At 40.9% G+C, this 17,716-nt stretch overlaps 1 protein-coding gene and 1 long non-coding RNA gene across 11 annotated transcripts in view; one reads left to right on the top strand and one right to left on the bottom strand.

The window, feature by feature from the left end:
- The window catches only part of BRAF (B-Raf proto-oncogene, serine/threonine kinase), a 171,764-nt gene extending 161,217 nt beyond the window's left edge, over positions 1 to 10,547 (bottom strand). For 2 of the 6 annotated variants that reach the window (XM_077850159.1, XM_077850166.1), the window contains exon 1: positions 10,371 to 10,546. In XM_077850159.1, coding sequence (XP_077706285.1) covers positions 10,371 to 10,496 — 126 coding nt within the window. In that variant the 5' untranslated portion in view covers positions 10,497 to 10,546. Of the gene's footprint in view, positions 1 to 10,370 lie in introns of all 6 variants that reach the window. The other 4 variants (XM_077850160.1, XM_077850161.1, XM_077850162.1 and 1 more) reach the window with 4 other exon arrangements.
- A 307-nt stretch (positions 10,548 to 10,854) lies between these two features.
- The window catches only part of LOC144284961 (uncharacterized), a 59,492-nt gene continuing 52,630 nt past the window's right edge, over positions 10,855 to 17,716 (top strand). For 3 of the 5 annotated variants that reach the window (XR_013353347.1, XR_013353349.1, XR_013353350.1), the window contains exons 1-2: positions 10,855 to 11,966; positions 12,546 to 12,659. This is a non-coding gene — a long non-coding RNA (uncharacterized LOC144284961). The remainder of the gene's footprint in view (positions 11,967 to 12,545; positions 12,660 to 17,716) is intronic. The other 2 variants (XR_013353348.1, XR_013353351.1) reach the window with 1 other exon arrangement.

A 17,716-nucleotide genomic window follows, 5' to 3' on the forward strand; every position in this document is an offset into this window, starting at 1 on the left:
TTATAAAGAAATTTTGAATGAAACAAGTTTTCTTTACCTGCCATTTCTCATGAACCTAACCCAAATAATTCAAGATAAGTGTGCACTAATTATATACAGCAGTGAGTCTTAAGCTTTTTAGGGGTAGAAAAGACCTTTGAGATTAAGAAAATTAGGGACCTTTTCCTTCCAAAAGTACAGTTAACACAAGAAATTCAAAAAACAAATTTTAAAGTTCTAAAAATCCTAAGAATTGGATCTACCCAATTTTAAGACTTAACTATAGTTACAGTAATCAAGATAGTGTGGTACTAACCAAAGAAGAGAAAAAAAAAAAAAAAGAAAAAAAAAAAACAAAGAAGAGACACATAGGTCAATAAAACAGACTACAAAACTCACATAATCAGTTAATTTCAATAAAGGTGCCAAGGTAACCTGGCAGATAGAATAGTTTATTGGGCAGCCTGGGCGGCTCAGCGATTTAGTGCCGCCTTCAGCCCAGGGAGTGATCCTGGAGGCTCCTCCCATGAAGCCTGCTTCTCCCTCTGCCTGTCTCTCTCTATCTCTCATGAATAAATAAATAAAATCTTAAAAAAAAAAAAAGAAAGAAAAAAGTTTCTTCAACACCTATGAAACTGGATACCATATGAAAAAGGATGAACTTCAACCACTACCTCACAACATATACAAAAATTAACTTCAAACGGATCACAGACCTAAAAGTAACAGCTAAAATCATAACATTTCTAGCATAAAAACATGGGAGAAAATTTATGATCTTAGGTTAGACAAAGATTTACTGAATAAGACACAAAAAGCAGGAAATTTATAAGAAATGATCAACTGGACTTTATCAAAAATAAAACTTCTACTCTTCAAAAGACAATGAAGAAAACAAAAAAGACAAGTCACAGACTGGGAGGCACGTGCAAAACACATATCTGATATAAATGACTTATATCCAGAATATAAATATGGCACTCTTACAACTCTACAAGAAGATAAATTCTGAATAAAAAGTTTTTTTCTTAGAGAGAGAGAGAGGTAGAGACATAGGGAGAGGAAGAAGCAGGTTCCCTCTGGGGAGCCTGACATGAGACTCAATCCCAGGACCCCAGGATCACTACCTGAGCTGAAGGCAGATATTCAACCACTGAGTCATCCAGGTGCCCTTGAATAAAAAGATTTAAATGAGAATTTTCTTTTCACCTAAAAAAATAAATCGATAGTAAATAAGCATATAAAACATGTCCAACATTGGTCATTAGAAAAATACAAATCACACAATAAGCAACTACTACTTATCTACTAGAACGGTTAGAACTAAGGAGGAGGACAACACCAAATGCTGACAAGAGTAGAGAATAAATGGAACACTCATTCACTGTGGGTAACAATACAAAATGGTATTGCTGGTTTTGCATTTTTTTAATTCCAGTGTAATTAACATGCATTGATATATTAGTATCAAGCATACAATGGAGTGATTCAACAATTTCAAATATTACTTAGTGTTCATCAAGATATGTGGACTCTTAATTCCCTTCACCTATTTCACCCATCACTCTACTCACCTCCTCTATGGTAACCATGTTTGTTATCTACAGTTAAGAGTCTGGTTTTTCGGGGATCCCTGGGTAGCTCAGCGGTTTAGTGCCTGCCTTTGGCCTGGGGCATGATCCTGGAGTCCCGGGATCGATTCCCACATCGGGCTTAAATCTTAAAAAAATCTTAAATCTTAAAAAAAAAAAAAAAAAGAGTATGGTTTTTGGTTTGTCTTTTTCCTTTGTTCATTTATTTCTTAAATACAACACATGAGTGGAATCATATGGTATTTGTCTTTCTCTGATTAACTTCAATTATCGTTATACCCCCTAAATCCATCCATGTTTTTGCAAATGGCAAGATTTCATTCTTTCTTACAGCTAATATTCCTATATATGCACATATAAACAAATATACACATATATATACTTCTTCATTCATCAGTCAATGGATAGTTAGGCTGCTACCATAGCTTGCCTATTTACTGTAAATAATGTTGCAATAAACAAAAGGGTGCATCTATCCCTTCAAATTAGTGTTTCTATATTCTTTGGGTAAATACCCAGTAGTGTGATTAGTGGATCATAGGGTAGTTCTATTTTTTTTATCCATGTCTTCCACCAGCAGCTACACCAGTTTGCATTCCCACAAACAGTGTATGAGGGTTCCTTTTACTCCACATCCTCGCTAACACTTGTTTCTTAGGTTTTTGATTTTAGCCATTCTGACGGGTGTGATGTGATATACCTCATTGTGCTTTTGATTTGCATTTCCCTGATGATGAGTGATGTTAGGCATCTTTTCATGTGTCTGTTGGCCATCTCTTGGTCATCTGCTGAGATATGTTTGTTCATGTCCTCTGCCCATTTTTTTTTAAGATTTTATTTATTTATTCATGAGAGACACAGAGACCGAGAGAGAGAGGCAGAAACACAGACAGAGGGAGAAGCAGGATCCAATCACCGAGCCCGATGTGGGACTTGATCCCGGGCCTCCAGGATCACACCCTGGGCTGAAGGCGGCACTAAACCGCTGAGCTACCTGGGCTGCCCATCTCTGCCCATTTTTTAATTGGATTGGCAATTTCTTATAAAGTTAAATACTTACCACACAACCCATCAATCCAATTCTAGGTCCTTACTCAGAGAAATGAAAGCTCATATCCATACAAAAACCTAAACTGGAAAGTTTATAGCAATCTTTATTATAATTGCTGAAAAGTAAAAAACAAAACAAAACAAAACAAACACTACTATCCATTAACTGATAACTATATAAATAAATAGGGATGCAGGGCAGCCTGCAATTTATTTTTACCACCACTGAGATCTCATTTATTGCCACAGATGCACAAAATAAATAACCCAACATCACAAAATGTGTTTAATATGGGCCCATTTATACATATGTGGAAAGATGTGAAGCTATATACAAGGATGAGTTTGGGGGTCTGGGCCATTCCCAGGTGGAGGAAAGGAGTGGTAGCACCATTTGTTCCTTACTATGAGCATGTGCAGGAGGAGCCCTAACAAGGTCCCAAAGTGGAAAAGACTATGAGCATAGGAAGCAGTCACCATGGAGTAGGGCTGGCCTATCCCCTCCTAGAAGACACAAGCCAGGGCAGAAGCTGGAGCCCTAGAGCTGTGGAGGAGGACCAGGCCCATCTGGAGAGGAGGCAAGGTGGGGGCCGGTAGTAAACTGCTGCGGGTACCCATCCTGTCTACCTGGTGGCCAGGGCTGGTGTGCTGGGTAGGGATCAGGTGGGAAGGAGGGTGGGGACAGGTGGATGTGCTCCCAGGAGGAAGGGGGGCTCCCTGGCGCAGGAGGAAGCCTCCCCGTGGTGGGGTGATGGGGTGGTGGGGTGGACTCAGCCTTCGGCTGGCACAATGCAGAGTGTGGCGTGGGCATGGCGGGTGCAGAGCAGCGAGAAAAACGCGCTCCCCCAGGGGGCCCGGCCCCTGGAAGGGGAAGAGTAGGTCTAGGGAGTGGCCATCATAGAAGGCTACGCAGCCCCGCGCCCAGTCAAGGTCTATGCGGATGCACCGTGGCAGGGGCCTGGCACCACCCAGTGGGGTGGGGTCAGGGGTGGTGAGGGCCCACAGGCAGCCCTCAGAGTGGCTCAATATGCAGAAACTAATTGCTGATACACGCAACATGGGTGAATCTCAAAAACATCAAACTAAATGAAAGAAGCCAAATACATAAACCCCATACTGTACAATTTCGTTCATGTAACTTTCTGGAAAAGGTAAAACTAGAGATCAGGCCAGTGTCTGCCAGGAACTGAGGGTCAGAATGGAGTTCTGAATGCAGAAGAATTAGGAACTTTTTGAGATGATGGAAATGTTTTGGGTCGTGATTGTGGCAGTCATTGCAGGACTATGTACATTTGTCAAAACTCATCAAACTGTACAGTTGAAATGGTACATTACAGTACATGTAAATTATAACCAAATAAACCTGATTTTTCTCAAAAAGCAATTATTAACTTTATAGATCTCTAACCCACACCTTAATTTCAAAACTTACAATGATATAATCAGTCTCCCTTAGACCAGAAGTCCGAAAACTGGCCCACAGACTAAATGTAGGCCATCATCTATTTTAAAACAGCCCATAAGACTAGTTTTTACATTTCTAAATGATCGAAAAAAAATCAAGAGTATCTCACAACACATGAAAATTACATGAAATTCAAATTTCAGTGTCCGTGAGTTTTACTGGAATACACTCAGGCTCATTTGCTTACACAGTCTATCAGTTGCTTTTGTGCTACAACACCAACACCACTGTTGGGTCTGTTGAGTTATTTTTAGAAAGTCAAAATAGGCCTATGGTGCCTAAAATTTTACTATTTAACCCTTTACAAAAAAAGTTTGCTGACCACGGTCTTAGACACATGTTAAAATTTTCTACATAGATTATTACAATTAAGAAGATTCATGCCAGTACATATCTTTCATAAGAGGAGCTCTACAATTTTCACAGCCATAAAACCCTTTTCTTTGCAAGGAAACCAACGTGTAAAGCAGATAAATGAAGAACTTCAAGAATTAAGGTGTAGGGGGACTAAATAGAGCCTTTAAGTAACCTCTGAAGGCGGTCCTTGAAACCCTCAAAACAATGTTTTCCAAAATGCTTGTTGCAACCAATTGGTCATCAATCTAGTAAACTGATTTATAAGCAGCATTTAAAAAGAGAATGAAAAGTACAGAAAAACAGAGTATCAAATCACTGTTTTTCTCATTAAATAGCTAAGTACCAATGTACCAGATACTGTTGCAAAAGGTGAAGATTTTTTTTTTTAAAAAAATGTACAAAACAGAAAAAAACTGTTTCTCCTAGGTATGTATTAGGGTAAATTAAAATTTGAATTTCTTACAGTGATTTTTTTTTTTTTTTTGATTGTCCTAGAGCTCTACAGTAATTTGAAAACTACCATCCTATGGTACATTTGTCCCAAAAGTGCTGTCAATAACTGCAGCCACATTACAAGAATAAAAATGATGTTTCATTTGATGTTACAGAGCTTCCAGAAGACATAAAGTTAATTGAGTTCAGAGCAATTTTTATATTCTATATTGAGGGCATTCCCAAGACCCAGAAAGGAATGTAACGTTAACGGAGATATGGCATCAATTTCCCTCTCTATGCATAGTCTTGATACGGGAAGAAACAAGACTAATAGTTTTAAGCCCAAGAGAAAACATGGAAACCAAAATAATCTCAGAGGGTAGAAAAAAATAATTGCTTAATGTTAGGGTGTAGGCTGTATTAAGAGTTTCTTCTACCATGCTAATTATGTATGATAGTAAATTAGGTTGGTATCCAAAAGAAACTAAAAAATAAAGACTACCTCCCAGAACACGTCAATGCCTCCAGCAAATATTTAACAAAAGAATGGAACAATTGAGACTATCTTTTTGGTTCTTATATTGTGTTATCTATAACATTATGACTATAAAGGCGCTGCTTAACTTGAAAAAACAGAAAAGCTCCTAAACAGGCTCACCTATTTTGAATTCAGTTCTCTACTATTGCTGATCCTCATCTCACAGAAAAACCAACGTAGGAGAAATAAAGAACAGAACACGTAAAGGACTCAATTCAACTTCTGAGGAAGAAAAAAATCCTGTAAGAGCTACTGACAAGAAAGGCTTATTGTAATGACAACTTGAGGCAGAAATATAGGAAGCATAGCAACATACAGCATTTCCTAAAACAAGGTGATTGTGACACAAAATGTTCACTAAGCACTCAGCTAAATTAATATCAAGGTGCCTAAGAAAACAAAATGCATTTTGCAATTCTTAAAGAGAAAATAACTTTATGATTGGGAAAAAGAAAGAAAACTAAGCAGCTGCCTCATTCTTCAACATGTAGGCATCAGGTCTTAGATAATGCTAAAAAACAATGTAGCCTGCTCCTTTCCTTTCTTCTCCACCATTCACAAAACATAGGTTTCCAGTTGTTATAAGAGTTTCCTATTCATCCTTTATCAGGAAAGCAAGGGACAGGGAATTGAGAAAAGTCAAACTTCTCTAGCCAGTTATCCAAATATAATTTTTCTGGCCTATTACCCAGATAAGATTAAATCAAGTTTGCTCTTAGGTTTACTATATTCAAAGATTCAAGCATCCAGTACCAACATTCTTTTCTTATCTGTTTACTGATAAATGATTCCTTTAACAGCCAGCATATGTAAGTGACTGATATCAGATAAATAAAAGTGAGTGGATGCCTAAAGGAGGGAGGGGTACAGAAGGAATATATACAAAGAGACCACTAGAAATACTGAAGACAAACAGCTATTTCAAAGTTATGCCTAACAGGCATGTTTTGTCTACCTTCAAAAATACCTAGACAAATATTAGCAGCAATACAAGAACTATACAAGCACACAGTACCCTAACAGGACTACCTCTTTTTAAGAGTATGAGGTAATTCAACCTGGTTTCACATGGCTCACACAGATGTGTTTTAATACAGTGGGCCACACTGAATCCATCCCAGAATATTGCTTAGTCAATGCATTATTATAATTACACAACTTAGGCTGGTGATAGATCTTGAAAAACAATATAATTTTAATTGTAATGCAATTGTAAGAAGTTCTTTCTACAGAAACACAGAAGAATAAATAAATATCACACCCTGGTATAACACATTTTTTTAAAATAAATGTATTTATTATACCATATGGTCATGTTATCCCATATTATACCATATGGTCACGGAAAGAAACATTGGGGAAATATAAATGGCCAGAAGTAAAGGTTTAATGCCAAAAGTATAAGCACATTCATTTCATAATATATAACAAGCTCCTGTCCTTTACCAGAATATCCTATTTTGACGTCTACAAAGTAATACTTACAAATACAGGACATGAAATTTGTTCAATTCCCAACACAATTTAAAAACTAAAATCTACTTCTATGTTCAAGATGTTTGATAACAAGCAATAAAAAAAAATCTCTAATATCCAAGAAAAACGATCAGTTTTAAAAAAAAAATCACAGTATTACCTAATGATATGTAAAATATTTTGCTCTATTAAGTTTAAAAATATTATAAAATTACATACATTGTATATACAAACATTAAAAAGTTTTGGATACACACCAAAATGTTTATATACTAATTATATCCTAGTGGCAAAACTACAGATTTTTTTTTCCTTTTTTGTACTTATAGCTTTCTAATTTTTCAATAATGAATGTGCTTTCCCTCTATAGTCGGAAATTTTAATGCAGCTCAAATTTCCCTCTGAGAAACTTTAAAAACAAAAACAAAAAACTCTGTTTTACTGTCAGGCAAGGGAATTCTTTAGAATAAAATGTATCATTTTACACAAGTAGAACTTTTCCTTTCTTTCCATGCGCTTGGCAATTATACCTCTTGAAGTATACATAAGGAAGACAGTTAAAAGACCAGTACATATTAGCTTCCACTGAATTAACGATATTAACTTCAAATTTTAAATTATTTTTGGAGGAATTTATTCTGCCATCTCTTAACACTAATATCTATATTCAAAAGAGACTCACTCTTAATCATTTATTCCCCACCTCCCCCATGCAAATACCTTTATTATCAGCTCCTACAAGAAATAATAGAGGGAAAACTACTCATCACTAAACATGAAAACCTGAGTGGAGGAGGCAGTGCAAAACACTTCTAATTAAATTTAGTTAGGAGTGTCCTCTCGCAGTTTCAGGAGATACCAATATGCTTTCCAATGATAGGCAATTCAAACTTAAATTCATTAGGTAGTGGTTCTCAAGCATTGTTACATGAGATCTGCCCTGGAAATGTGCCAAATACTGACACTGACAGAAGAACTCTCACCTACTGAATCAGAATCTTCAGAGGGTTGAACTCAAACAATTTGGCCCTTTCAAATAAGATAGGGGAGATTGGACTTAACAAAAGATTATCATTGCAAACTGTCCTACTAAGTCTTAAAGTTCTCTTTTTTAAAAATAATATTATGATTTTTTAAAGATTATTTATTCATGAGAGACAGGCAGAGACACAGACAGAGGGAGAAGCAGGCTCCATGCAGGGAGCCCGACACTGGACTGGATCCCAGGTCTCCAGGATCATGCCCCTGGGCGGAAGGCAGGCGCTCAACTGCTGAGCCACCCAGGGATCCCCAGTCTTATTAAAGTTTTCAATGTAAATAATGTTATAATCAGAGAATTACAAGTTCACGATCCATACCAATTAATTTATCCACTCTTCTACTCTGTAATAGTCTTCAAAGTTACAATTCAACAAAACCACAGCGATACTACAGAGTAAAGCAAGCCTAGAGACACCTGTGCCTGGTAAGACAAAGGCATATCCGATTCATGGAAAAAATAGACAGCAGATGTGACCCCTAGTATTTATCCATCAAAAACAATGTATCCTAAAAATAAATTTCCATGTCAACGGAACAAAGCTGTTTATAAATAAGAAGGAATGTGGAGGTGTGGGGAAGACAAGAGGAAGCTTCAGCGAGTTAAGAACCAAAGGCCAGGAAACAAGACCAAATGAATGGTAACTGGGGACAAGGAAATCAGAATAAACTAGGAAATGGAAGAAGGAAAGGGCTCTAACCTTAGAATCCAAGAAGTTGCGGAAGATGAACAGATGTTAGAGGAAAACTCATCTGAACAGAAATGCAAACTAAAAATTAAATGGAAAGTCATGCAAGTCAAGAAAGAAGATATTAGAATGTTAGATCAAATGATGGTATAGAACACATCATGGGCGTAGATGGAAATGACATAAGAGGCTGAAAAATAATTGCTACTGTGAACTGATACTAGAGCAAGCATATGGGGTGAATTTCCAAAGTAAAGATGATGAAGCAGGAAAAGGAGCATTGCACAGACAGAAGAAAGAATGAGACGTTGAGAATTGGGAAACCAAATGCAGGCAGTAAGAAGGAAAGAGAACTTTGAGCAAAGTCAACAGAATGTCACATTATCTAATCAATCACAAAGCATAGTTATCATACCAAATATTATCTCATTACTTGCAAAGTATAATCAAGTGTTTTGTTTCATAAGGTACAACGCCAAATACTAAATGGAATAAATTTTCCTTAAAAACCGGATGTAAATAATTTAACATGGTGGTAAGAGGCCGAATAATGCAAAAAACAGGCTGAGAGAAGCAGAAGCCAAAGAGGGGGGAAAAAAAGTGAAAGGTAAAAACTGGGACAAAAAGGAGGACAACAGAAAGAAATCAATCAAATCTATTTAAAAATGGGCAGGAAAAAAATAAAGAGGTGTGAATGCACAATGGAAGAGTAACCAAAAAGTGCCAAAGAGTGCAAGGGAAACCTGATGGAATCCTGACAGCTCCGGAGTTCAGAAAGTAAGGAAGGAGGTCCAAAGCGCCCAGACGAATTGGTGAAAATAACAAGATAACAATGCTATTAGGGAGCAGCAGAATGATCCAGACGGCCTAGATAAGAGAAGTGCAAAAATGGTCTCGGGTAGAAACTGAGGCTTAGAAAGCTGGCAGGTCCGACAATCGGCCAAAGAACGGGAGCGGCAGATGGGAACAGGATTGGGGGGGTTGGGGGGGGGGTGATGGTTTACCACTCAGCGACAGAGCATCAGACAGAAGAACTGGGGGACCCGACACCGGGATGGGAAGGAGGACGCAAACAGCGGTATTTAAGGCTGAAAAAAAAAGTAAAGGTTACATCAAAAGCATCTGCTGGGTAAAACAGGTTGAAGAGAAATCCTCAAACAAGTAGAAAAGTGGAGGGAAGGGCAGCGTCCTGAAAAGGGGGGGTGGGGGGGGACAGTGGCGGGGAACGATGCGCCCCAGCATCCCCAGGGCCATGCAGGCAGCAATCACAGCAGCCACTCGGGCTGGGGTCTAACCTGCATCCGTTCACCTGGATGCCGCCACCCTTCTCCCCCCCCCCCCCAAATAATGAAAACACCGAAGCGAGGAGAGCCTGGCTACCCTTCAGGCGGCCGTGACCTTCTCGGACCAACCCTGAGTCTCGCCCCCTGCTGCTAAGCCTCCCGCCCGGCCGACGCCGCCCGAATCCCCCCAGCGGGGCGCGCGTCCGGGAAACCCCCCTGGGCCGCCGTGTGTGTTTACGTAGCGAGGAGCCGCATGACGGAGAGGGACGAGGCGGGGATGCCCAGCTCCCACCCCGCAGTCCCCGAAGACGGGGGTGGCTGACGGCAGCAGGGCCCCCACCGCCACCTCTTTCCCACCTTTCCCACCACCACCCGCCTCCCCCTCCCCCCCCCAAAAAAACAAAACAAAAACCCACCCCAGCCAGCCGAGCCCAGAGCCCGAGGGGCGCAGGGCGCGCCGGCACTCACCTCCTCGGGAATGGCAGGGTCCGCAGCCGAAGAGGCCGCGGCGCCGGCGCCGGCCTCGGGCTCCATGTCCCCGTTGAACAGAGCCTGGCCCTGCTCCGCGCCGCCGCCGCCGCTCAGCGCCGCCATCTTATAACCGAGCGCCGGGGCCCGAGCGACCGCTGCTGGGCGGGGAGGGGGAAGGGAGGCGGAGGGCGGGGGGGTGGGGAGGCGGAGGCGGAGGGCGGGGGGCGGCGGGGAGGGCCGGCCGGGGCGGCGCCGGCGGCGGGAGGGCGCCTGGGCCACCTCAGGAACCGGCCCGCGGCCCCCGGCGCAGCCGAGCCTGAGGGGACTGGGGGAAGGACGCTAGGCGGGAGGGAGGGGGGGCGGAGGAGGGGGCGGAGACGACTACAAGTCGCCGCGGCAACGGCGTCACCCGCGTGTCACGGCCGTGACGTCACCCGGGTGCGTGACGTCATCCGAGGAGCGCCCTCGCGCCGTCGTCAGGGGAGGGTTCCTTCCCCGGCCCGCGTGCCCGCCCTCGCGCGCGCACGTTTCCTCCGCTCCGCGGTTGCCATGGCTGCGATTTCCGACTCGGTTCTTCTTCGGTCCTAAACGTGCCCTGGAACGTGGGGTTTTACTAGAAGAGCACGGGCGGTGCTGTTCGAGGAGACGTTGGAATCCTAGAGGGAGGAAGGCGGGGAAGCCCCGTACCACCTGCGTGTGTCCCAGGACGGCGAGGGTCTCTCTGTGTCGTAAAAATAAGACTTGAAGCCCCGAGGTGGGAACAGTCCAGCCCAACCTGATAGAAATATATTTAGGGACAGCTAAAATAATCAGAGTGATTTTTGCATCCGTCTCGTTGATGAACCTGGCCTGTGAAAGTGGATCTAAGTGGGAGTCTAAAAAAGCTTCTCCCCATCGTTGAGGAATAAAACCTTTAAGTTTTTCCTTCTCCAGATGCAATCAACAAATGCAAATGGGAGACTTTCCCACACGCGAGGGCCTGCACAAGGCACAGCATTCTAGACATCTGACGCATCAAAACTTTGATTTTTTTATTTTCAAGATAACTTCAAAACCCCTTAAGTGCTTAATTAAACAGAATAGAACGTTCCAAGGCGTTATCTGTGCAAACTAGGCATGGAAACAAAGAGGAGAGTTGGATTCCCTTGGTGAGGCCCAATTACAGAACGAAATTAAGGAAACCCAGTTCATTATTAAAAAATGCATTTATCTTGAAACGGGAATATTCAGGGAGGGAAAAAAAATGTAAGGAACGGAGAAAAAGGAGTGAGAAACATAATGGAAGCTACTGTGGGTTCCTGGTGGTGGAGAGTTCTAATCACCAGAGTAACCTAAACATCAAGTCATGAGAAGCTTTGAGTGAACTACAGTTTTTTACTGCCCATGAGGAGGGAATTCACCAGTTATCTCCTTACAGTATTCACCGTGATTAAAGAAATGGAAGGTGTACTACTGACTTCTGAAGCGGGATGTCTGCATATTGAGTCACTATGAGTCCAGGAGCTGACCCTTACTTGAGGCTGCTTGATTAATCAGAATTCTCCTATTCCTCTTCAATGAAAAATGGGAAGTACCGTCTATCAAGTAGGCATGGTAGTTTTCTTAGCTTCATTGTACTTTCTCCTCCAAGTAAAAAGTCTTCCTTGAACTAAATTTAAATCAAACTTGTAAATCAATCAATCAATCAACCAATCAAAAGTGGTTTGGCAAAAGTAAATGAAAATTATCATAAGGGATAATGTCATCAAGCTATATTAGTCTGAAGCACCCTTCTTTACTGTAAGGACATACTTCCGAAGTGACTAAAATAGCACCATTAGCCAGTCATGGCACCGTTTACCCTTAATTTTATTAAACACACACACACAACACGCAGCACTTTTTTCCTTTAACAGTCCTATTTCGTTTTTTAAAAAATCAGACCCTAAGAAAATTATATCATTATGCTATTTCTTCATAACACTCAAAGTTCTGACATTTGTTTTCTTTGGTTCCATTATAAATTATAGCCTTCTTTATCAGCAGCAATCTGTAAATCAGATCTTACATAGTTATTTCTCCACAGGTTGACTGATCTCATCCATTTAATATTGATTCTTGTTAGCTTCTATTCACTCAATATTTTCTGACCTTGTCTTTAAATTCTGGATATATCTTGCTTGATTTCCCTAGGTTATTCTAAAGCCCCCATAGGATCCAGATGGGAAAATATACAAAGAGCATAAACTTTGGGATACAAAGATCAGAATCAGCATGCCACATCTGGGCTGTATAATCTGAAAGAAGGTAAGTTTGAATCCCTGTTTGTTGTTATTTTAATCTGTAAGAGGAAGGTGGTAATAATGCTAGCCCAACCTGCCTAACTGCTTTATTGTAAGGATCACATAGATTTTCCCTTAAAAATAAAAAATATGAAGTACCTTCTCAGTCAATTCAGACAAGGCAGAGCAGAGATGGCTGTCTCTGCTCCATGATGTCTGGGACCCTCAGCTGAGAAGGCTCAGTGCCTGGAGGTGTCCCAATGGGTGGGGACTGGAATAATCTAGAGGAATATTTCCTCCTATGCCTGGTAGTTGAAGCTGGTACCTCAGCTGGGGCAGTCAGCCACAATACCCAAACATACTTTCCTCATGTGGCCTGAGCTTCCTCATAGCATGACTGCTTCAGAATAGTTAGACTTCTTACAAGGTGGCTGAGGGCTCCAGACGCTAGTGTTTCTATAACCAAGGTGAAAGCTGCATTGCATTTTATGACCTTCCCTCCAGAGTCGCACAGTATCATTTCTGTTGCATTTTATTTTATTTTTATTTCTACTGCATTGTATTGGATTAGAGTCAAGTCCTTAGGTCTAGGCTAAATTCAAGGAAAAGGCATATAAATCCTACCTCTCAATAGAAGAAGGGTCAAAGAATTTACAATTGTGTTTAATTTACAGGCAGGTTGTATTTAGATTAATGAACTAGCTATTCTAGAAATAGTCACCTTTACCTTCTCCAGAGGAGGCTCTGCACTCAAATCCTCCCCCTTTTATTACTGGGGACATTACCAAGACATATCTCAGTATACTAATGAAGAAGCCCTTACCTTCTTTCTGTAGCTTCTTACCACTACAGGCAAAAATAAATGCAGGTCCTTGGCCATAGAACACAGCCTGTCGTCTCCTCTTGGGCACTTCTCCCCCAAATCTCAATACTGCCATTGGCAGCATGCTGTGCTGAAACTCACTACCCAAAAGTATGGCTCTGTGTTCTTGGAGCATGTAATGAGCCAAGCCAGTTTGTGATCTGCACAAAAACAGAAAAAACACCTCCACATGTCCTCCTTTTTTTTTTTTTTTTTAAGTTTTTATTTATTTGAGAGAGTGAAAGAGAGAGCATGATTGGGGGGAGGAGCAGAGGGAGAGGAAGAAGCAGACTTCCCACTGAGCAGGGAGCCTGACTCGGGACTTGATCCCAGGATCCCAGGATCATGACCTGAGCCCAAGGTTAAAAATCTGTTTAACCAACTGAGGCACCCAGGCACCCTCAAAACACCTCATTCTTGTGCTGTAGTGTGTCATATGGGCATCAAAGAAGTATTATCTTGGGCAGCCTGGGTGGCTCAGCGGTTTAGCGCTGCCTTCAGCCCAGGGCCTGATCCTGGAGACCTGGGATCAAGTCCCATGTCAGGCTCCCTGCATGGAGCCTGCTTCTCCCTCTGCCTGTGTCTCTGCCTCTCTCTCTCTCTCTCTCTCTCTCTCTCTCATGAATAAATAAAAATCTTTTTAAAAAAAAGTATTATCTTGCATTCTAAAGTCTTAACAGTTTAGTCAATGTGGTTCTTTTAGGTTTTATTTACAGTCTCTTTATGCCCTAAGGCATTCATGTATTCACAGGAAACTGGAAAACACATCTAGGTGAGGATCATTCCTCAGATCTTTGCTGTAGTTAATGTCTACAACACTAAGCAATCTTGCTGATATGTCTGACCCTCTCTTCCAGTTTCTTTCCAGCTGGTCTTTCTATCTTGAATCTTGCATTTGAATAGACTTTGGATAGTCCCACTCATCAGCTGGACCTGCCCAACCAGGTCTGATCCACATTAATGTGGGCAACTACTAGAAAACAAATAAGCAGCTTCTAGGAAGCTTCTACAGTTCCAACCACATTCAATGATACATAGCTGATTGTAATTTAGTGTTTTCTTTATGAATCAAGGTCATTATATTGTGAATAACACATCTTGTATTAATAGAAGGCTACTCTCAGAAGCTATTTAGGTATGAATAGAAAATAGAATCATAGAGTTGATTCAGGGCAGCCTTCCTGCTGAGAGATACTTGGAATCTTCTCAGTGGAATTCTAGACTCTATCCAAATGTGATGGGGACCTCACTGAAATAGTACATTCAATGGTAAATTTTTTTCTCCTGAAATTGTATTGAAACCCTCCTCTTTATGTTATCTATATTCTGGTCTGTTTTGCCTTCTAGAGGAACACAGGACAAGTCTATTTCTTATCCTGTGTAACTGCTTTCAAATATTTGAAGGGAGTTCTGTTTCTTTAGTTTTTTCCTCAAAGCATTTTCTCAGCTTTCTGTGTACTGTTCAATTTTCCTCTTAAAACATCCCATGCGTTGTACATCATTCCAATTGGATCCAACTAACAAAAAAATAGAACCTCTGATTGCATGCTTTTGTTAATATAATAAAAAATCAGGAGATCTCTGGGTGGCTCAGCAGTTTAGCGCCCGCCTTCGGCCCAGGGTGTGATCCTGGAGTCCTGGGATTGAGTCCCACATCGGGCTCCCTGCAGGGATCCTGCTTCCCTCTGCCTGTGTCTCTGCTTCTCGCTCTCTCTGTGTCTCTCATGAATAAGTAAATAAAAAAATCTTTAAAAAAAATCATATAAGCAACTGCACATCATTGTTGATATGTATGAAGCTTGGAGTCAACAAAAAAAACTTTATTTTTGTTTTTGTTTTAATAAAATGATATTGTATCAAGTCTAGGTTTTCTCTCTGTCCTTCCCTGTTGTCATGTCATGAATTAGGCACTCTTGTCATCCCCTCAACTGAACTTACATTTCTCAAACTTTTTAATTCTTTTTTTTTTTAATTTTTATTTATTTATGATAGGCACACAGTGAGAGAGAGAGAGGCAGAGACACAGACAGAGGGAGAAGCAGGCTCCATGCACCGGGAGCCCGACGTGGGATTCCATCCCGGGTCTCCAGGATCGCGCCCTGGGCCAAAGGCAGGCGCTAAACTGCTGCGCCACCCAAGGATCCCAAACTTTTTAATTCTTGAAGGAAGACCTTGCTTTTAGATTCATGAAATGTATTAGATATTATATTTCTCTTTTTTTAATTTTTAAATAACAGCTTTATTGAGATATAATCCATATATCATATGGATTTAAAGTAGATAACTCATGGAGTACCTGAATGGCTCAGTCAGTTAAATGCCTGACCCTTGATCTCAGCTCAGGTCTTAATCACAGAGTCGTGAGTTCAAGGCCTGTGGAGCCTACTTAAAAAATAAGGTAGACAATTCACTGATTTTTTTTTCATTTTTTTAAATTTAAATTCAATTAATTAACATATAATGTATTATTAGTTTCAGAGGTAGAGGTGGGCAATTCATCAGTCTTATGTAATATCCAGTGCTCATTACATCACATTCCCTCTTTAATGTCCATCACCCAGTAACCCCACCCCCCAATCCCCTCTCCTCCAACAACCCTGTTTGTTTCCCATGATCAAGAGTCTCTTGTAGTTTGTATCCCTCTCTGATTTCATCTTGTTTTATTTTTTCCTCCCTTCCCCTATGTTTCTCTATTTTGTTTCTTAAATTCTACACATGAGTAAAATTAAATGATAGACAATTCACTGATTTTTAGTATATCCATAGTGTCAGGCAACCATCATCACAATAAGTTTTAGAACATCTTCAGTACTCCAAAAGTACCCTAGATATTATATTTTTAACATTTACCAAAGGATATTTATATCAGTATGTTCTTTCATCTTATAACATCCTGCTTATACTACCTCTTATACTACCTCTCACAAGAAATATTCTTCGTGAATTCGGTAATTTGGAGTGTTAAATTTTCTTAGGTTTGCTTTTATTTCATGGTGCAGTAGACTATATGCAGTATGCTACCTTTTGGCAAGAAGCAAAGAGAAACTGCATATATAATGAAAATGGCACCTGATAAAGGATGAGTAAGAACAGGGTGTAGGAGATAGGAAGAGAATAAGACTTCTCTGAGTATATATTTTATTTATTTTTTATTTTTAAAGATTTTATTTATTTATTCATGAGAGACACAGAGAGAGAGAGAGGCAGAGACACAGGCAGAGGGAGAAGCAGGCTCCATGCAGGGAGCCCGACGTGGGACTTGATCCTGGGACTCCAGGATCATGCCCTGGGCCAAAGGCAAATGCTTAACTGCTGAGCCACCCAGGGATCCCTCAAGTGGCTTTTGAATATCATTTTCTTCCTACAGACTAAAATGAACTTATGCCATGTTAAATTAGCTAAACTGGAACTATTTGCCAGAATCATTTTCCATCTTGTAAGACCTGCTCACCCACTCCAAAGTATATCCCCTGAGATGGTCCAGAGCAAACTCTCCTCACCAACGCTGTAAGAAATACATTTGTGAGGGTAACTCTTAGAGTTCTCTGCTGGCTCTCATCCATATGCCAGAAATGACAACAATTGCTACCATTTCTGTGGGATGAATGTTTAACTCTGTAATGACAGGCTTCTCCTGCAGGACTCCCATTACAGCCCTGTTATGAAAGCCCAGTGACAGTCTGACTCGTGTTGCAGTCCTTCCTTGAAGCTTCTAGCTCAACATTACCGATTTCGTTTTTATCTTGCTTCTCCCACTTCACCTCCGTTTTTCCTTCCTGCTGTCTGGCTGAGGATTTGGGGATCCAGCAGCAGACCCAGAAACAACAGCCTCACCTCGATGGTTTTTTTTTTTTTTTTTAAGATTTTATTTATTTATTCATGGAAGACACACACAGAGAGAGAGGCAAAGACACAGTCAGAGGGAAAAGCAGACTCTATGCAGGGAGCCTGATGTGGGACTCGATCCCAGGACCCTGGGATCATGCCCTGGGCCGAAGGCGGTGCTAAACTGCTGAGCCACCCAGGCTGCCCACCTAGACTGTTTAAACAGCTCCATGCTTGCCTAAGACCAAATCTCTGTAATACATTCCTATTATTTATGTTCCTAGCGCTTCTGCTTCTGATTAAGTACTGACTGGAATAGATTCAAAGAACAAAATGCACTACTAATGAATCTTGAACTTTATACGGAAGGCTTATTATTGGTAGTGATATTGGTT

This window comes from Canis aureus, chromosome 15, assembly GCF_053574225.1.
Source record: "Canis aureus isolate CA01 chromosome 15, VMU_Caureus_v.1.0, whole genome shotgun sequence".
Taxonomy (NCBI): Eukaryota; Metazoa; Chordata; class Mammalia; order Carnivora; family Canidae; genus Canis; species Canis aureus.